The sequence below is a fragment of the Haplochromis burtoni genome, unplaced genomic scaffold (assembly GCF_018398535.1).
Source record: "Haplochromis burtoni strain Fernald_Lab_line unplaced genomic scaffold, NCSU_Asbu1 Contig_102, whole genome shotgun sequence".
Taxonomy (NCBI): domain Eukaryota; kingdom Metazoa; phylum Chordata; class Actinopteri; order Cichliformes; family Cichlidae; genus Haplochromis; species Haplochromis burtoni.
This window is the reverse complement of record NW_024582463.1, coordinates 1,846,916-1,868,186: the sequence shown is the minus strand read 5'-3', so window position 1 is coordinate 1,868,186 and position 21,271 is coordinate 1,846,916. Positions and strand designations below refer to the sequence as shown.

Genomic DNA, 21,271 nt, shown 5'->3' with positions numbered 1-21,271 from the left:
CCAGCTTTGTGTGACTGCTGAATCCCTGAATGAATCCAGATAACGGATGGATATCCTGCATTTATTGAAGTTGTTTCGAAGTACCGGGCCCGGATGTTTCGATTGCGCATTTATCCAGCACAGAGTTATCCACGCTCATAACTCTGTGCTCAGTAACACTGATGTTGTTGTTGTTGTTATACTGAAACAGAGAAAACGGTGAAAGATGGTCTTTGTTTAGGCGTAACTAAAAGGATTAGCTCGGATTACATGAAAAAGTCCAGTGTCTTATGTTTTAAACAAAGAATGAATGAATACATAGTGTGACTGGATTTTCTTAATCTGGTCACACTAACATCTTCTTCACATTTCTTTGCTTACCACATAATCGTTCTCATTTAGCTCCGGGGACTTTTTATGCGACTGTTTTTAAAAATGAGCCTAAAATTGCAACACACACCCGCTCTCACTGACAATGACATGAAAGAAATAAAATGTGTGTCACTTTATTACCCAAGACACTGCAAAGAGAGAGAAACAAAACTTTTTATGTCACTCGTGGTCTGCACATTTACACAGACAAAAAAATTAAATCACAGTTCCTGTTTTGGTAAATGATACTCAGGCAACCGTGTCAAAGTATTTCAAAAAAGTAAAAAGAGTCAGTTGCGCGTCTAAAATGCTAAACTGAACAGCTGAAATGTGCAAAACTGTAGCTTTTTTTTAAAGCTCGAACAAGTGGAGTCACATGAGATAAAGAACGCATTGAAACCGAACTCAGCATAAAAGTTTGCGCAGTTTGCTTTATGGCCAGAATTTGGGCAAAGTCTTCTCTGGAAACAGACACTGTAAATGTGTAAACAGCTTGTTTTGGATATTCCAAAGAGGAAGTGCTGAACCGAATAAAAGAAAATGTTGACTGCATGAAAACAGTGCCGTAATGTGTGTGTGTTGTGCCCTTTCCCCAGCATTTTTTTTCTCGCAATTGGTTCACTGAGAGTTTAATGAGAAAGACAGAAGCTCACTGCCGCTCTTGCACTTTGTTTTTCTTCCCTCGTTCTGTCTGAAAGAAGGAGGAGTGTTAGAGAAGTTGGGAAATTTACTTTCAATATGTAATCCAATTACTCCAGCAGCAGGTGAGGGAATAAAAAAAGAGGGATAAAGAGGGATGAAGGGGATAAATAGCAGCAGTGGCTGCAAAGAGAACAGCCTGTACCTGTTTGCAAGCCAACCAGACACAACTTGGCTCATCCAAGCCAGCATTCATCATGTCAGCGTTTCTTTTTTTCCCCCCTCCATCTTTAAATCTCTTTGTTCCGACTGTTTTGTCACCCTCAGCTCAGAAGAAACCCTCACATCTTCCCATCTCGTGTGCCCACCGTCCTCTTACGGTATCTCTCAGGAGTTAAAATGCACAGCGTGTCTGACACAAACCAGCCACCGTTTTAACTGTCACCAGAGCAACCGGACAACAGAATTAAAGCAGAGATGGAGAAAGGAAGGAAGAAAGTAAGAAAGGACGTCTTTGTGCTTCTCTTACTTTTTTTTTTTTGAGGCTGGGCTTTAATGGTGTGATTAAGTGGCTGGAAACCGACAGAAACAACAAAAACAGAGCGTGGCAGCAGGAGAGAAGCGGAGGATGAGGTCAGACTGCGTCGCTGTCCTGTTTTGGTCCAGAACAGAAAAGTCTTTTAAGCGTCTGATTGGCTCCTGGCAGGACAAGGAGAGCGGGGTGGTAATCGAGAAACTTGTTTAAAGAAGTGACTTTGAAGAAATCGTTTAAATTTGTAGAGCCACTTTTATTATTAGTTATATTTACAGAGAGCACAGCTTTTTTGGACACATACACACACATACTTATTACACTGCGGAGGACTGATTAGTTTCATATTTAGTTTGTGAAAACACAGAAATATACAGGATTTTACCAAATGTTAAACTTGTGCAGGAAGTTGTGATTTAACTGCCACGAGATTGTTTCATTGATTCTGAAGCCGTCTTAACAGTTCCACTTTTCAGGCTTCACTAAATCAGCTGCTTTTTTTTGTCCTTTTTTTTTTTTTTAAAACAGCAGCTCTTCCAGTGCGACCACATCTCATATTAGTGTCCTGGCCTGAAAAAATTCATCTTCCCACTTTGGTGAGATTTGAGAGAATATATCAGCCCGGAAAACACAAACAGAAAATGACTGGTTCCTTTTGGTGTGTCCCTCGTCTCACTGTCAAACAATGACTTGTGTCCGTCACGCATTTCAGAGAAACGGAGAAAGCAGCAGTGCAAAAAAAACATGTTCTTCGGTCACTTCGCAGCCACAGCGGATGAGAAAAGAAGAGCCAAGCCACTCTCCCAGCGTCTTCAAGTCAAGCCCGTAAGCAGAGACTCTTGTTGGCACATCCATTCGGCTCCTTTATGTGTGCGTGTGTTCGTTCAAATGAAGTGGCTGGCTTTGACCACACTGTGGCTTGGGTACGCCAATTATGGGTTTGACCAGGCAAACACTCACTCTCTCTTTCTGGAACACACACAAGCGCAGGGTGGCCCTGCTATAGCTGCACAGCATGTTTCAAAAAATACAGCCATGTTGTGGTTTTCTCGTGGCTGTGAGCTAATCCGCTGTCTCAAATCATTATTCCAGTCTGCCGCCGGAAGAAATGCGAAATGCACTCAGTCCTTTGGAAAAGCCCGCAGGCGCTGACCAAAAATTTGTCTTTCAGCGTCATCCTACCTCTTTGAAAAAAGCGATTCGTGTCAAATATCTCCCAGGTTGTCATAAATGATATCGGGTGCTCTCAGCCGTGCTTGTTGGTGCTGGCTGTACCACATAGCAGTAGCTGGAGCCTTAGATTTTGATACTTTGCTGTACACCACTTTTCCCCTGTCTCCACTATCACCACCACCCCAAATGTTGTTGTTGTTGTTCAAATTATTGGCGGGACCTCCATGTTTTCCAGGGGGCAGAGGAACTGGCTCCTTACGAGTGAAACCACCCCTGCCTGGCTTGGGAGCGGTAAGGGGCTTGGGGAACCGCGGCGTCGGAGGCTGTGGCGTGCCACGGCCCTGGCCAAACTGGGGAGGGGATTGTCTCTGAGGCTGCTTCCCCTCCTGTCCTGATGGGGTCACCGTCTCCTCTTGTCTCCTCTGGCTGTGAGGCTCCGCGTGAGCTTTGTCATAAAAAAGCATTCCTAAGCTAGCGGGTATGCTTCCTTTTGCACGACCCTCTGGTTCGTCATATATGTGCTCCTGGGAAGAGGCGGGAGGTGACGGAGCTCCTTCTGCGTTACCTCCCGGGGGTCGCCTGCTATTGTTCACCACCCGTCCTCCCCCTCGTCCTTTCCCTACACCCCCGTTCAGACTCAGTGTGTTCAGATCCATAGTGATCTGATCGTACACATGCGAGTACAGATCTGGGTGCTTCCTGTGGTTACTGCCTGACGGGTGATCCCCTTGGACGCCCGCTCCCACGGAATCGTCGCCTACTGGTCGTTGGCGTGGAGTGGGCACTGGAGCGGTGGCTGTGGATGGGCTGCTGGTTTGGTTCTGAACCTTGATGCTGTCCACCGGGTCAGAATAGAGACAATCAGCGATTTGCAGAGGCAAGCGGACTGAATCAGCTGGTTCAGAATAAAGGCCTGCGCTTTCATCAGATAAGGACACACCTTTGCCCACATGTCCTTTGGGAGACCGCGGAGGTGTCCCTGCACCTCCCAACATCCCTGGAGGCTCTGGTAAACTCCTCCCTTTAAGTCCCGTTCCACCTCCTTGCACCCGTCCTCCGTCTCCTCCGTCTCTCTTTCCGAGCACGCCGTCAGCCGAGCCTGGTTTGCTCCCGCCCGAATCCCCATCGGCCTCGCGACTGCTGCAGCTGCTGCTGTCGCCGCTTCCCGTCGCCATGCTGGCAGAAATGGTATTGCGGAGATGTTGAAGCGATGCTGAGCAGTCTGATTCAGAGTTCAAAGGGCTGCTGAGGCGGTGCTCTTCAGCTAGAGCTTTCTGTGACTGGATCGCCTGGTCGACCAGTATGAAGATCTCGTTCCCTTGTTTGGTCTCAAAGGTGAAGGTGCCAGGGCCTGAGTCGCACCGTCGGCCCGCCTCGAATGAAAACATGACCTGGAAAAAGAAGAGAAAAAAAAAAAAAAAAAGGTTAATTGGGTTTCATCCAAAATTTAGAGTTAAGTTCTGTTACAGAAGGGATTGAACAAATTTCAAAATGAAACAGAAGCAACAGAAGCTAGTCGCACAAGTCCCAGCACTTCCTTTTTCCAGTGAACTTCGCTTCATTTTCAAGTTTTCTGATTAGATCTGAATAATAAATTTACTTCCAAATTCTAACTGAGGCAGAAAGTTGAAAGTCATTATCTGTTTCCCTTCCAACCTGCACCAGCGATGGCATCAATACTTAAACATAAACATCATGAGTAGACAAACTAAACAGCCTCTTTTAAAGGTCATCTGCTAATTTTAAGTCCTGATCTTGAGCTTTAAAGCATCTAAGTGACACAAAACAACCACAGAGAGTCGGACCTTAAATATATTTAGTAACGCTGAGGCTCAAACCACATGTATACGCGCTGTCATTGTTTTCACTTCCTACGTATAATCAGTCGTGCGCCGTGCGTTTAAACTTAGGACAACACACATCCTTTCCAAGTTTGTCAGAGATCAACACGTTTTGATGACCTGAGGAGATTTTAGCCATTTCTCTGTTGCTCTGATCGTTTTTCTGCCTATCAGAGACATATCTCACTCACCCTGTCCCTGCCGTATCTCCTCAGCAGCTTGTAGGGCCACACCAGAACCTGCCTCTTGGTCTTTGGCTCCTTCAAGATCAAAACATCTCTTTCAGCTTTCAGCCAGTAGTTGCCCGCAAGCCCACAACGCTCTGAGGCCTCGGTCCGTTGAATGGTTACCCAGAACTCGTTCACTGCAACAAAATGAGAGCAATTTTTTTTATAAATCCTCTAGAAAATATCTGACTGGATTAAATTAACCCCTGAGCCCAAAAGACCGGACTGCTTTGTGACTTACCCTCCTCTCTGGAGTAGTAGATGAGGTTCTCGGCCATCTGCAGGTCCTGGGGTCCTCCATTAGAGTCTACAGCACCGCTGGTACTGCTGCCACTTCCGCCCTGCTGGTCACATAAACACAACAGACAACCAGACACTGAATTAGGATACTCACAGCATGTACACATAAACATATGTAAGCTATGTGTTGCCGAGGGTTTCTTCCCTTTTAAAAGGGAGTTTTTTCTTCCTATTGTCGCCAAGTGCTTGGTCATAGTGAGTTGCTTGACTGTCTGGTTTTTCTCGTCTTATTGCAGGGTTTTTACCCAACAATGTAAAGCACCTTGAGGCGACTATTTTTGTGATTTGGTGCTATATAAATAAAACGGAATTTCATAAAAACACAGCAGACGTGAAGGACCAAGTAAAAAGAGTGAGAAGAGAAAAGAGTAAAGCGTTAGAGAGGCTGAGTGTGCAGTCTTCCTCCTGGAAACTCCCTCTGGCTTCCTTTCTGCAAATATCTGCTACGTTCATGTTTGTGTATATGTGTGTAGGCGCTCACATGGTGCAAGCTGCGGCCTACATAGACACTCCAAGGGCATGTGGGAAAATCTGGAAGACTCACGCACAAACAAAAAGCAAAGTCCACATTGCAGTCGATACTGAATTGCACTAAATCTGCTTTTTCATTAAATTTGTGCAAATATTTGTCGTCACGTTTAGGCTTGTACACTACAGAGCAGAGAAGCTAGGTGCAAAGAAACATATTGTAGATACAACAAGAGATAAAGACATTAAACACACACACAGGAAGCCTTAAAACACACACACATCCACCCTGGTATTAGTCACACACTGCAAACTCTGCTTCCTATAGCAAACCGAGCATCAGCCTACGGCGCTGAAAAATAAAGCCGGCGGAGAAGTGCGAAAATCGACAACTTTCTAACGTCCACATGAGGCTGGTTACTAAAGTGAGTCGGTCCCCCATAGGCGCCCAAGCTAAAATGACCAAGTTCATTTAAGACAAATGAAACGTTTGAGGCCTGCAACAAAAAGGTGTTGGAGGCTAGGTGACTTCAAAGCCGCTTATAGGAATGACTGAGCTTTTGACTATAACACCTGTATGGTTAGTCAAGTCCAGTATTTTATTTGTATATTACTTAGTACTAATTAGCAGGTGTACAAGTCTTTAAAAACTATAAAAATACCTGAAATGCAATGTCACACATGGTATCCATCCAATCCTTGGCAACGGCCTTTTCTGCTGAAAACACGTGCGTCTTATCGTTTGTTTCCACACAAAACGCTGCCATGTTGTCTTTGGGGCAGCTCTCTGTCAGTGCAGGCAGGATGGAAATGCACTCGGACAAGCGAATGATCTTCTTGTCCAGCTTCCTGGTCTTCTCATTGGACCCGCCTATGGAGCCTCCGCCACCTCCACCTCCACCACCAGGAGCGTCGAAGAACTCGAGGCGGGCGATGCCATTTTGGCTGGCAGGGTAGAGGACGAACCAGTTCTTCTTCCATTTCTGTGGAAGTAACGAGAAAAATCATTAAACATTATTGTAGCTAAAACCGAGAGGAGCGTTTTAGCACCTTTCACCTGCTTATTTGCAGTGACAAAGAGGGAAGCTGCAGAGTACCCTCTGATAGAGTATGTCACAAAAAACTTGGTTGAAGGGTGTTTCTCACTTTTTTTAAATTTTCATTTACTGATGGTTATAAATGCTGACACAGAGACTGGGAAATATGGGTCTAAAATACTGACCCACTAATAAATCAGGTCAGCCAAAGAGCTGATTAGGCTGCTGTACACTCTGACCATGCATTTCTTGCATTAGTTGTGAAGACCAAATCAGTAGTAACAGGAAACTTTGACAAATATTGCCATGTGGACAGAAGCATGACTCCAAATGCAAATTGTCATCACTGCAAAACATGTGAGCAGGTTACACATTCTTAGGTTAGGTCATATTTCAAGTACAGGGTGTGTAATATTTACTTTCTTCTGAACATTTCTGTCGTAGTTTTTATTTTTTAAGTTTTACTGACATTGTTCACTTTACAGTACAAGTCTTTAGAAACACAAGTTTGTTTTTCATGTAGCGATCAGACAAGTAGGCTGAGTTTAAACTAAATCTGAAAGCTGCCTAAGTGGGTGGACAGGCTGAAAGGGTAGAAAAAGGTGAATTTGAATTGAAACACAAGATATGATTTACATTATGCTGTTAATGTCTGTCGAACGAGCTAAAAGTGTGTGGTTTGATCTGATAGCAGTAGAGGGGAACGCAAAATTGTCCACAAATGATTAAAAACTGATGAAGAGTAAAGTTAAGGTTCAGAAATTCTGAGTCAAAATGAGATTTCCAGGCTGTTCTGTTACTCTACCGCTCTGCTGTCTGAGGCTTAATGTAGGAGGCATGTGGTGATGACTCCAGTGCAGTTTAACTCAAATCTGTTGCACAAGCCATTGTTTCCTTTACATTCAATCAGCAGCAGTTGCAGACCTCAGCATTAGTCATCATTGCTCATACAGAAAAATTATCTTAAAAGCATTTACTCATCTTGAGTTTACACATAGCTTAATTTAGTATATTAAAATAATTCTATGAGTTTTTGAGGTTTAACAGTTAGTTCATTTTAAGCCAACTACTCCAGCTCTGACTGCATCTGTACATCACTTTAGTTTAAAAATTAACTAAAAATATCTCATTGAGGAGGTTTTGGGTTTACGTGTCTTCTGTGTAAAGAAATGTGCCTGCTTTATCTTTTATCTCCCGGGATAAAAAAAATGACCCGGACAAAATTTGGCGACAGGTTTATCATTTCTACCCCGAGGCCAGCGGTGAGGAAGCAACAGCTAACAATGATCTCTTCCTCCACAAACAGGGACAGCAGCAAACAACGTGGCACGCGATCCGACGCTGAACAATGAGAAGCTCGGCAGGTGTAAAAGAGCCCCGGCGTTCACTGCTGAAAATAGACATGAAGACATGTACGGCTGCATGTAGTCAATGCAGTGTAGACTAAAGTAGTGTTTGTCATGAAGCTGATAACTTATTTTATTTAGAAAATTCCTCCAAGCTTTTTACTCTTAAGTCATATGTGGACATTTCTCCTGAAAAAGTGCGTGTATGTGTTTCCCCTTCAATCACTCAGCGAGGCCTGACAGTCAGACAGCTGAGTTTGTAACAGGAAGGTCAGGGGTAAAGTCCTTCGACCAGCAGGGAAAATCCAGCGAACAGAAGTAAATGAGAAATATGAATATTACAACGGCAGGAAAGGTTCTACTTCACTGATAAGAAGCGAAAACATTATTTAGTACATCAGAAAATTAAAGCCCAAAGAACCTGAAAGCTGAGTGGAACAGCAGCCACAGCCCAGTGTGTTTAAAAGGGTTAAAGCTTTAAAAAGAAAAGTGGTATTATGACATGATATATACAACTTAACAAAAATACTTTATCACGGCACATTCATTTGTCATGTTGGGAGACACACAAGGGTTAAAACCATTTACAGTGGCTTCATGCCATTCAGCCGTCTTCCATAGAAGTGTGAGAGTGAGTCAACGGGAATTATAACAGGATCCAGAAGGGATTCGAAGGAATTCAGCCAGCTTCTATTTTACTTACACCTGCTTTTCCTACTGACACATTAAAGACCTTTAAAGCTAAATCGCTATAGCTAGTTATTATTTATCGTTTCTCTTTCTAGTCTTCTCATATTCTGAGTGTCTTGACCAAGCAGCAAGTAGGAAAAACATAGTTTCCATTTGCCAAATATGTAATCAGCTCTATTCTGACGATAATTTAGCTTTATTTTGAACTTGTGTGGATTAGCAAACAAAGAAAAGGACGTGTTGGCTTGGACATCTCCTAGCTATCCAAAACCTGCTAAAACAGTTGGTATAGCATATCATATTGTCTTGAAATGAAACCAGTATAGTTTTACATGATATAAGTTTACGTTTATGTAGCATGCACAGATATGTCTGACACTAAGGGTAATAAAGGAGCTACTTTAACTAACTTCAACAAGAAAACTGCTTCAGCTGAAGGCGGAAACAACAAATTGAGGCAAAAAGTCACCATCAAGCACAAACAGGCTACGGAGGCATGCAAGGAGGAGATATAGAGCCAGCTGATGTGTGGGCCGAAGTAATTAACTCAACTGAACATCGCTGGAGCGCTTGCTAGCTGCACTCTATACGACACAGGAAAAGCAAACGATGGATGGAAACTCCTGATGTGGTCACAGTGAGGAAAAGGAAGACTTAAATCAGCAGGTTAAAAAACTCGACCCGAGATATTTTTATTTTACTTTACATTTGACTTCTGTTGTGTCACTACTGTTGCTCCCCAACGCTGAAGCTTCTGTTACCTTGTTACAATAGATTCGCGCTTTGAATTAGTTAGACAGCAGCTCACACAAGCTGGATGCCGTCCTTCATTTGATTTTGCTGCCTGCAAGCTGGGAACATCAATAAAACACTGTTAAATATTATTTTTCTTTATCGTCAGAAACATTTTAGTAAATTCCATTTAAATATTGTTATTTTATTATATTGTTATAATTTTGACTCTACAGAGCCCAGGCCAGCAGACTAGCCCAGCAGTCAGATTGATGTAAATCATGAAATACTTAAAAATGTTCATATTACAACTATCATTTGCATGTCAGCTAAGAAATTTGTCAACTCCAGCTTGTGGATTCTTTGGGATTCGTTGATTAGACTGTAATAGACAGTCTTTGGATGCTATACTTAAGGAAATGTAGTGGAAATGCTTGTTAGGACCAGTAAAAGCTCTCAAAGCGGTAGGTGCTGCATCTAAATATTTGTATATAACATACTGGTGAAGTACACTTAACTGTAACTGACAAATAAAGGACTAATAGGATAAAGAAGAAGAAATAAAATAGAGCACCTCATGTAAAATGAAGTACTTCCTAACTGTACGTCAGTAAATGCTCTGCCCGTATTTACTGTCAACCATCGGTTTGCTGTACTGAATAAGCCCTAACAGCTTTTTCATTATCATCCGCTGCATGAAAATCATCAACGTGTGACTCAGTATGTAAAGGTGGAATTATGATATTTGCATGATGCTTCAGATACAGCTATAGCAACAGGGTTTGTGTACATCTACAACCCACAGGGTCCTTAGTTGGTCTTTCTGAGGTTTCCTGTAAAAGCTGAGCTGGATAACCTCTGAAGGCCTTGAGGTAAATGTGTTCATAATAAATGTCTTAATATCCCTGTCAAATGCAGCCATAAAAGAGGTCCCCGCATTAAATAAGACAGCTTTACCAAAGTCCTTCACGCACACACACAGACACACACTGCAGCCTTTAAAATGAACTGCCAAAACAGACAGGAAATGTGTGGGATTGTCATTACTCAGGATCCTCTTTGCTTCCTTCATCTGAATCCTGGTCTGTGTCAGTGTATATATGTGTTTGCTTGTGTGTGTGTGTGTGGGTCTGTGTGAGAATGCCCAACTGTTTACCATGGACCATACAAGCGAATGCACGCACGCAGACCGCGATCAGCCCTTCTTACAATGTGATGTAATTCAGTGGTATACATGAAAAGGATGTGAGACTTTAAAGCATGTGCGGGTGTGCGACTGTGTGTGCATTATGTCTGTCTGTGAAACAGCTGCCCCATATAAGGCAACCGGCCGTTATCAGCCGCTATTACACAGAGTGGAAATTATGCAAAAGAGATGTATTTGAGCGAAGGAGCGAAACTTCCTCAGTGATGTCCTGTCTGTTTGCAAGAGCTGGAAGAATCAAAGAGAAACACATGGCCCATACTTCATGACTGACTACCACTTTAGGGTAGTATAAGAAATATAATAATATATAACATATAATAATAATAATAATAATATAATTCTTCTTCTTTCCTTCAGGTAGCTGTGCACTGAACATAATGGTGAAAAAAATAATGAATTTTGCACTTCTTACACATATTCAACTCTTTGTTTGTTTATATGCCACAGATTCCACTGTGTTTCCAGTCAGGATTACAAAACTTTGGGTTTCATTTGCTTGTCCTTCCAACTGTCATTACAATAAGTGTTTGCATACAGACAGATGCTTTCAGGCAGGTAGATATACATTTAACCAGTCTGTCGCTGCGTGAACACGTGATGCTCTTTGTCTGTAATAAACCAGTGTAATAACCCACTCCACCATCCTCTTACTGGCCACAGACAGACCTCAGTGGCACATGCAGGGCCAGTGTGTGTGTGTGTGTGTGTGTGTGTGTGTGTGTGTGTGTGTGTGTGTGTGTGTGTTTCTTTAAGCATAAAAGTTTGTCTGTATCATGCCGTGTGTTGTTGGTAATATGCACTAAAAGGAATCTGGTGGAAAACAGAGGGCTCTCTGTTTATGTGTGACTTTATGTAAACGGTAGACAAACGAGGAGGACGTTTTATAAGAGAAAGGGAGATGGCCAACTGCTCTGACCACAGGTCTGCTGCCCTAACCTCAGTCCTCTGTGGTGTCTATAAACTCAAGCTTTTCTCAACTGTTTGCAGATTCTCTCGACCCAAAAACCAAACGTGAATCACAATGAGCTCAGATTTGAGTGAAACTAATGTGAGACAATAACATTTGAGCAAACCGCAATAACTGCCTGTTCGGTTCATTTACACTTTCCGTTACTCGCTCCCAAACGATCTGCTGATTTGACTCAAATTATATTCGCGCTACTACACGGTGAGGCTGGTACCATTGTGCACACGCCGTATGGAAAAACAGCTATGTGTGGAGTGGAGATTTTAAGGGCGATAGTAATGTCTGCGAAATCAGGTAACACAGGTAAGAGGTCGCTCTCAGCGCCAACGCGGTTTTCAACAATGACGTCGTCGCAAAATGTGGAAGTTGAGGTCTAAGTTTAGCCAAATCGACCAGCAGATCCAATAGGAACAGGCACTCTGGCTACCGATTAATCCTCAGAGAAATTTTATGATCATCATTTGGTCTGTAAATGTCAAGAAATATTACAAGCAGTTAAAAAGATCAAACAGAAAATCTAAAGATCCTGGAACCAGTGGATTTGTTGGAATTGCTGCATAAAAAAGGACTTCTTATTAACAAATTTCTGGTGACCAGTTAACTCATCATTATCTTAGCACTAACTATCAGATAAAACAACAACTCTCAAATACTTTCACTTTGAACCAACAAGTATTCCCTGGAAAGCTGGAAACATTGGATTTTTTGGTCTGTGCTTCAATCCTTCGCATCAGCGATGACATGTTACTCAAGTCGCTCCTGACAGGGATGGCTACCAGCTTTCATGACAGCTCAACCATCACCAGCGTGTGCAAACATGCGAATGAGGTCCTTATTAAGACGCTGAATGTTCAGTTCTGTTTCAGCGAGCACGTGCAGCATCGGCTTTACATTAACAAATGACAAATTCTGCGAAATGTGAAGACTTTCTGAAATCTATGTCTCGGAGGAAGTCTGTCAAATATGATAAATCATTTCCAGCCGCAAGAGTACCGAATTTCTGATGCGCAGAGTCAGAATGTTAGACTGTTAGTAAACGCTAGCTTGAACTGGCCAAATATGTGCCACATTTGTGCGTGCCTAAATGTTCATACAGTAAACTGTTTAGCTTACTTTTATTACAAAATTAAAAAGCTTTACTGTAATATCGTAGTCCATGACAAAGTTAATTTTTATGGTAGTTTTAGTCAAAAGACAAAAAGGGTAGTTCTGTTTTCAAGTATTCGTATTTTTAGGGGTGGTAACAATTCTGAAAACGTCACTGTGCTGTAACACGATACCTGTACAGAAGTATTAATGCTTACTGAAGCATGATGACCTGTTGACTAAAGGCGACAAAGGGGGTAAAGTGCACCGGAAATAAATCAGTATAATGACGTTGAGCTTTTCTCTGTGTTCTAACCGAGTGATCGGGAGAGTGACAAAAGATTTTAGTTTGGGGGGTTTTTTATGCCAAGATATGAACCAAACTCCCTGAAGTACTGTTGTGCCTGTAGATGTTGAATGGGAACGAGGACTTGATAAGAACAGGGAACGATAAGCACAATGACCCTACCCCAACATTAAAATGTACGCAAAGAAATTGCTCCCACTGTCTTCCAGTGTAAAGTGCAGTAAATGTTTTGTAAATTTCTCTAAAATTTACAGAACTAACACTTTAAAATACTCACAGTTACAGAGTTCGGTCCAAACATATCAGGTATTTGTAAAACCAGGAGGACATGAAAGTAAATCATTATGCAAAGGGGGGAAAATATCAAATCTAATGCATCGATGGGGATTTTCAATACTGCCATCGTGATCCTTTGTACTATTCTTGCAGACTATTCAAGGAAAACTGCACACTTTCCTGTATGCTACTTCCACAAACTACAAATGATTTGTTGTTTCTTTTCCGAGAAATGTGATGTAGCTACTGAGGTGCTACCTGCAAATACAGACAATCTGACACACAAACCCATTAATCCACCGCGAGGACCTTCAGACATGAATCACTGTTGGATAAATGTAGTTGCCTCCGGGCATGTAATTCCACTTCATTCTGACACACCCCGTCTGTTCAAGTGGCAGCTAGCTCCTGGCTTTAGAGCTGCACCGTCATGCCCACACCTGCACTCTTTAAACTCAAAGCTTTGTGCAGCTCCAGCATGAAAGTGGACTGCAATCTGCAGGTCCAAGATTTATAAATCCAAATATTTATCTCAAACATGGTTTTCCAATAAACCATATTTACAGTGTACATAAAGGTGCATCACCCCAAATATTTGCCCTGTTTTACACCTCTGCATTGCTCAAATGTGCTTCTGATTGGTTAAAACAGAGCAATATGCCATATTTTGGATCCTATGAATACCGCTGTGACACAGAGTGGCATCAAAGGAAAAGCAGAAATATTTGTCTCGTGGGTAAGTTATAGAAGGATGATGCGCATTCTGGTTATCTTGCGGATGTGGGCTACTTCTGGTAAAGACTTGGCACTGATGATAAAATGAATGAATACCAAACAAAAATCATTGTGTGACCTATTTTGTTTCAACCAGATCAGCAAATGGGGCGCCATCACAGTGCCATCACAGCATCTACAACACTAGTCGAACAAAAGTGCCCACAGTGGGCCAGATCTGCAAAGTTATCTCTAATTAAATTTTACCCAACACAAGGAGCCAGCCTGTGGAAGCAGCTGTTCTCTGTGAAGACTTTTTTTTCTGAAATTGCCAGAAAAAAACCCTCAGATGATAACAGGAGCTATCAGCATCTTTCAGCTTCAAACAAAATACTTTTGTTTGTTTGTTTGTTTCAATCCTTTATCTCTAGCACGTATTTACCATATGGGACAAAAACATTAACAAGTTAATTTAATCAGTGAAATAAACAGCTGATTAGATAATAGCTAAATATAAAATGCGGTCTACGGTCTACTTAATGTTTGACAAGAAGAACAGAGCGAAACAGAAACTTGGGTTGGACGCTGCCACTTCACTCTTAAGTCACATTTTCCGACCATACACGTGGGAACGTCCTACCCTGTCCACTGACAGCTCGAACGATTGCATAATTCACCCACCAAACCTCGCACTAGTTTCAACACTTTCAGATCAGCCAGCATTTTGCTTCCTGTTCTATTCTGCTCAATTTTGATACTTTCTTTATACCCTTCAGGGTACTTCTGGTCTTCGGTCCTCAACACTGTAAAAGACAACGCCTCACTTTTGAAAATGGAAAGATTTAGGTCTGATCACGCTCTATTGAAAACAGCCTATAAAAAGGCATTGAAACTATGTTTTGGGCGTATGAATATGCATTGTGAAGTGTTGATTCCAGGGCAGGAAATGGAGCCAGAATGTTTTGTTGGTCCATGTCATATGACCACAGAGAGACGGAGAGACAAAGACCCTCTTACAAATCTTAAAGAGTAACCCAGCTCCTATGCAGTGGTGCTCTGAGGCCGAGCGCTGACACCAGCATGCACACAAAAACACACAGGTAGCTGTGCTGCCTGTGTGTGGCTGCGAGATGACACAAAGTCTGCATGCTGACAGCGAGTTTAAATGGTGTAAACAGCAAGTACAGACAGCTGAGCTGAAGTGAAAGTAAAGACTGCCGTCTTTGTAGAAAATAGATTTGGTTTCCGACTCTACTTTAATGGTTTAACACATTTTTATCATGAGTTGTTGTGGAAAGTCACATAAAGCTTGTCACTAACACGCACACGCAACCAAACTTCCTTTCCTGACAGTACTCGGGGAGCTTGAGTTCACTTTAGTTTCATGTGTTCTTGCATTTAGCCCAGAGATGAATTTGCATGCACACAGATGCACATCGCCTTTACTCTAAACCACCACACCAAAAAAAGGCCAGATCACTGAAGGCACAGCCACTGACTTCCTCCTTCTGCAGGTACAGTAGCATTATCTTTGAAGCCACTGGCCTGTAATTGCACCAGTGCTCTGTTTACTTGCCACGAGGTACAAAAAAAACATCTGTCTGGTGGAGGTACAAAGTTAACATCACTTAGTTGTGATTTTTTAAAAATCAAAATATGACAACATAATGCTGTCACGAGCAGTTTTAGTGCCTCTTTCTTCCCCTAAAAGGCTTTATTTGCTTCTCAATAATGAGCAGCAGCTATCCACAAAACTGGCTGAGTATAGAGCGGAGTTTGTGTGGTTGCACGGATCTGTCATTCTTTTTAGTGACCCTGAATAAATTACATGGAATATTATCTGCTGAGATAAGAGAGAGAAGTTATGGCTTGTTTATTACAGGCTCTTATTAAAGTACCACCACTTCGTTTCATTTGCCTGTAATATAACACTGGCTGTGGCTACACGCACTTCCTTTATTTCTGTGAACGCAACATTTTATCAATAAAAATAGCGTTTTTTCTTTTCTATTCCTGGGTCTTACCTTTCCAAACTTTTGGTGTTGCACATAAAGCTGTCCCTCCTTAACGTGGGTGTCCATGCCCCCCAAAAACGCTAAAGCCCGCCGTCCTCCACAAAGATGAAACTGGACTTGAACTTGACAGAAGAAAATCACCTTTTTTTTCTTCTTTCACCCCCTCAACAACTTCTCTCTTCTCTCACTTCCGCTCCACAGGCCTTAAACCGTGTTTATCGCGACGCTCGCGCGCAGGTAACAGTGTCATGGTGATACTAGAAGAAGAAAAAGTTCCAAACTGTCACCGAGAAGTCCTCACAAACTTAATGTCCAAATGTTGTCGGCTGCTTTGACTATCTGTCGCTTCTCACTCCTCCTGTAGAAATGGACCAATGAAAAGCCGCGCTTATACGACAACGCGTCACTTCCGGGTATCGGTTTCACAATAAAAGCGCTGAATAATGTCTTTTGACTTCATGCGTATGGTTGCAAAAACCACAAGAGAAGTTTGCTGTAGTTGTGTGTAGCTTCTCCAGCGGGTGGAAAATGTTCCAAAGATATTTAGATAATTAAATATAGACAATTTATGTTGGTGGTGGGGGGAATTTTTTGTATTTGGTTTTTTTTGTATTTGTTTGTTTTTGCACTTAAAAGTGTGGAAATTGTTTGAGAACAGCCTGCTGAACCCAGTTGTGTCCTTATCAGCTCCCCCCACTGCATTGCATCAAATATTTGTTGAATACTTCATTAGAAGTGTAAATGATTATTGTTTTTAAATTAAAACAGTTTTATTTTAGTATACACACGGCAAAGTAAAACAAACGAGCTGAACTCCTATGACAGTAGGATTTACTGAAAATCTTGCTGTCATATCAGTTCACAATGTGCTTTATGTTGATCGTGAATTTGAAACCGCCGAGTCTCCGGAATGGGGAAATGTTTATTCTAGGATCCTCTAAAAGTGATATCCACCAGCCCCCCAAAAAAGAAACTCTAGAATATCTGTAGTCAGGAAATTTCACTTCTCAATTTATGAGCTTTCTCTGTAAAACATGGAAGATCAACATTACCCATGAAGAATCATTATTCATGGAAGTGTGAAAAACACGGGGAATATTTATACATGCTTTCTTACTTGGGGGAAAAAATGAGTTTTACTGTTAAACTGAGTTTTTTCGCCCGTAGCGCACGTTTATTTTGAAATAATAAGTAACAACCGGTATTGTATTAAATGTGTTCTACTTGTCGCAGCTCACTCCCTTCATCTGAAGGAGTGAGCAGCGTGGTACGCGCACGGAGCCGCTCATCTCCTTCTCTCCTCCCACCTCCTCAACCTTGTGTAACATGTGTGATAGAAAGCTTTAGTGGCTCATTAAAAATATGATGAACTCATATGGTGATTGATTAATTTGGGATGAGTATTTTTGGCAATTACACAAATTTGGGTTTTGGTTCAAAATTAAATCCCATAAAAAGTTCATAAATACATTTACAAGCGACTGTTACTGTTCATTTCAAACCACCCAGCTTTCTGAGAGCTCAAGATTAGCACTTAAAATACTTAAATTACATAAACATCACAGGAATTGTGAGTGATGCAGGCTATGCTGGCAGGAGAAGCTGGCCCCCAAAATTAATGCTTTGCAGATGCCTCCTGCTGGCTTGCAGCGCCCCAGTTTTCAGCCAAATGGCGCTAAATCGCTCAATCGTGATGTTTAAACCATGACTCAGACGCAAAATGGGTTTTTTTGCTGGCTCGTGTTCCTTCACAGGTCAAAAAAAAACAAAAACCCTGTACTCCTGCATTGCATCTTATTATTTAAACTTCAGCAGACTGCCTCACATGCTGGCGGAGTGCATATTTTCTTTATACACTCATTACAGAGGCATGATGCCACTATCAGGCCAATGCAGCTTCTCTCTAATAGTACCGTCCTGTAAGTTATTGCAGGATGCAAACACTCGCGTGTAACTGTTAAAGGGAGATAAGAGCTGTTGCTAAATGTTATTTTTAACGTCTCTGTAGGGAATCTAATTGTAGCGTACATCACGTGTTTGTTCGTGTTCTACCTGATATTGTTTTCGCATCTGTCTCCTTGAAGGCCCCTGGTTTGTTTCATGATTGTAGCCATAGGCTGCTGCTGAATTTCACAAATAGAAAGACATTGCTGCCATCTACTGGTCATTAGTCATAATTACAGGTTGGAGGGCGTTCACCCTCTGCTCTCGCGATATCTGCGCAGTTGCCCGGACCAAAACAGGAATTGAGACATGGAGCGAGTGTTCGGCGGAGTTGAGGGGTGAGAATCAATTAAAATAAGCAGCAGAACTCTTCTAAGTTTATTGTGATGAAGTGTCACGTAAGGCTTGTGTGTATTACAGTCATTTATTCAAGTTTTTAGGTCATTTAGAAAGTGAAGAGTTTTTTTAACGGCTGTGCGCGAGTATGTGTGTCTCGTGATCACTTCTCTTTTGTGGGCTGTTTCTGTCAGTTAAAATGTCATCATTTATTTTTTTTAAAGTATGCTATAAATACGTATTTGTCTAAATGAGGTTTGTGGGGCCTTTTTTGTGGATCTATTTAAATTGTGTGTGTGTGTGTTTCTATCAGGGAAGATGCATACAATGGTCTTGTATAGTGATGTCTAGTTGCTTTGGTGGTTAGCAGCTCAGTTCATGTATTTGTCAATTCCTTATTAGGGGAGGAACGCACTCCAAAGCAGTGTTGTTGTCAGGGGATGGGAAGGTGTTGGCAGAGACGGCGGGACCATCCACCAACCACTGGGTGAGCGGAAGTGCTGATGGAGGCAGGTGGAGAAATTTGGAAAGGGGAAAGAGGGATGGTGGCCGGATGAGGGGTTTGCACATTAAATAGACTGTCTTTATACTTGTCTTATGAGTGAATACATTGTTACATTGTGTTATACTGTAGCAAGTTCCATTTATTTTGCAACACTTTTTGTCTCTCACAGCTGGTCGGAGTGGACAAGTGTATCTCAACCATCGACGACATGGTCCAAAGAGCCAAGGTCGAGGCGGGGCTGGATCCAGGCACGCCGTTATACTCCCTGGTCAGTCTGGCTATGTGCCGGTGCAGGTTGCTGATTGAAATAATGTGAGCCCTAACATCTGATTTGTGTGCATCTGCGTACGCAGGGCATGTCTCTGAGCGGAGGCGAGCAGAAGGATGCCATCGACAGACTCATCGCTCTCATGAAGGAGCGGTTCCCCAGCCTCAGCGAACGTTACTTCATCACCACAGACGCCATCGGTGCCATGGCCACGGCCAGCAATCGAGGTAAGCTGCCATTTTCTGTTCTCGCTTCATACAGCAGCCGGTCCTCAGCAGGAAGACAGAGCTGCCCCAACCATAAATGTGTTCATGTAACAAACACAATGACACTGTCCTACGGTATGATTGTTGAATATTTGTGTTTAAGAGCTGCTCTTAGCCTAAAATGTTACAGCAGGTCGCAGTTTAATACTTTACTGTTTTAGGTGTGGCTCTATGTATCATCTTTACTGTCTGACCCTGAGCTTTATGGCTTGATGGTATCAGCATATCAGCGTTATCATCAAGATCTTTGTCTTCAGGGGGCATAGTCCTGATATCAGGGACCGGATCAAACTGCAAACTAGTCAATCCTGATGGCTCGCAGATCGGCTGTGGGGGCTGGGGTCACATGATGGGCGATGAGGGATCAGGTAACTATGTGGGAATATGTGAATTATTCATATCTTTATAGATCAGACTGAGCTATCTGTCCATCTTCCCAGCCTTCTGGATAGCTCACCTGGCTGTGAAGACGGTGTTCGACGGCAAAGACAAACTGGTCGCTCCTCCTCACGACACCACGCATGTTAGAAAAGCCATGGAGGAGTACTTCCAGGTCAGAGTCCCAAAAGTTCGGAGAGATGTGTCGACATACACAGCGATACCGTCTAATGGGTAAAACTCTGTTTATCGTAGGTGTCAGATCTGATGGGCATGCTGCCACATCTCTACAGAAACTTCCAGAAGTCTCATTTTGCAGGGTTCTGCAAGAAGGTAGCTGAAGGTAGGAGGGTGTAACTCCCTGGTCTGCTTTGAAATGTGAAAGATTAAGCGGTAAGGTAGAAGTCAGACTTTGTGTGTGTGTGTGTGTGTGTTAAAGGTGCCGAGGCAGGGGACGCTCTCTGTCGGCATGTGTTTGCTGAAGCTGGACGAGTCCTGGCAAAACATGTAGAAGCAGTCTTACCTGCAGCGCAGGAGGTAACACACCCACACAGTCACGTGCTGTCACCTGTTTGTGATCACGTTTCTCTGAATCGCGTCTTCTTTTATTTTCCTGACAGCCACTATTGAGCGGCGACCTCGGCCTGCCAATCCTGTGTGTGGGCTCGGTGTGGAAGAGCTGGGAGCTCCTGAAGCCAGGTCAGTGTCTCCATGGACCCTCATCATGAAACCCTCCAACTTATCCACTTCCTCTGCCTGAGTAGCTTCTATCCTGAAGAAGTCTGAGATTCTCCGTCTCTCCCCAGGTTTCGCTGAAGTCTTGGATAAACTGGCATCATCTGACAAGCACAAGGGTCATTTCTGCAGCTACAGCCTTCTGATTTTGCAGCGGTCCTCGGCGCTCGGTGGCGCCGGCCTCGGAGCGCAGCATTCAGGTGCTACCATAGCCATGGATTATGCCGCCAATGCCAAAGTCTTCTATCAACACACCTTCAGCAGCAGCGCATGAGAATGAGTTGCAGGAAGACTTGCCGGCCAGTTTTTTAATTTTTAACGTGATTGTTTTGCACTTGATTTTGACACTAAAGAGTCAGATCTCAGTATGCACATGTTAATTTTATCGTACTGTGCAAAGACTTTTTAATGCTCGTTTGCATTTGTGATTTATAATAAAAATGAGGTTGAATTTATAGAAGATCTTTGCATTGTTGTGGATCATTTTAGACTGATTGATGTGGGCTTTCCTTCATCGTGTTTACCTAAATTTCATCTAGTTTAGTGTCACATTTAGAACACTGAGGCGGGTCACACTTAGAGGCAAACAGCCACACTCACATTCTCACCTACAGCCAATCTAGCATCAACCAACAGCCCAACGGTGTCTTTGGAAGAGAATCTGACTACCCAAGAGAACCCATGCAGACACTGGGAGACCATGCAAGCTCCGCAGAGAGGCCTCTGCACTTCGATGCCAGTGTGTAATTTGAAACTGTTGCTATAAACCCACAACTGAAACTACCACAATGAAAGTGGAACAGGCCAACAAATAACAAACATTTTTTGTGACAGTGCAGATGCAAAACAGCAACCCAGAAGATTTTTTAATATAAAGGTGGAGCATTCCACTTTTTAGGGAGCCGCAGATTTGATCAGCTTAACCAGCTCC

General features: G+C 42.7%; 2 protein-coding genes across 4 annotated transcripts; one reads left to right on the top strand and one right to left on the bottom strand.

The window, feature by feature from the left end:
* Nucleotides 1-1,757: 1,757 nt before the first annotated feature.
* dok1b (docking protein 1b) lies at nucleotides 1,758-16,270 on the bottom strand. 2 transcript variants are annotated; one of them, XM_005927768.3, is made up of 5 exons: nucleotides 15,918-16,270; nucleotides 6,194-6,514; nucleotides 5,005-5,107; nucleotides 4,728-4,900; nucleotides 1,758-4,086 (listed from the first exon to the last, which is right to left on the bottom strand). In XM_005927768.3, exons 1-5 carry the CDS (start codon nucleotides 15,972-15,974, stop codon nucleotides 2,728-2,730), a joined length of 2,013 nt encoding a protein of 670 aa, XP_005927830.1. In that variant the 5' UTR covers nucleotides 15,975-16,270; the 3' UTR covers nucleotides 1,758-2,727. The 2 variants fall into 2 exon arrangements, with proteins under 2 accessions (XP_005927830.1, XP_014190796.1); XM_014335310.2 differs by having other exon boundaries at nucleotides 5,005-5,104; nucleotides 15,918-16,269.
* A 1,823-nt stretch (nucleotides 16,271-18,093) lies between these two features.
* Nucleotides 18,094-20,795, top strand: LOC102297496 (N-acetyl-D-glucosamine kinase). 2 transcript variants are annotated; one of them, XM_005927766.2, is made up of 10 exons: nucleotides 18,094-18,190; nucleotides 18,591-18,675; nucleotides 18,863-18,961; nucleotides 19,047-19,188; nucleotides 19,485-19,595; nucleotides 19,668-19,780; nucleotides 19,861-19,948; nucleotides 20,045-20,142; nucleotides 20,226-20,304; nucleotides 20,412-20,795. In XM_005927766.2, the coding sequence occupies exons 1-10, from the start codon at nucleotides 18,162-18,164 to the stop codon at nucleotides 20,612-20,614; spliced, it is 1,047 nt and encodes a 348-aa protein (XP_005927828.1). In that variant the 5' UTR covers nucleotides 18,094-18,161; the 3' UTR covers nucleotides 20,615-20,795. The 2 variants fall into 2 exon arrangements, with proteins under 2 accessions (XP_005927828.1, XP_005927829.1); XM_005927767.3 differs by lacking the exon at nucleotides 18,094-18,190 and having other exon boundaries at nucleotides 18,591-18,697.
* Nucleotides 20,796-21,271: the final 476 nt, after the last annotated feature.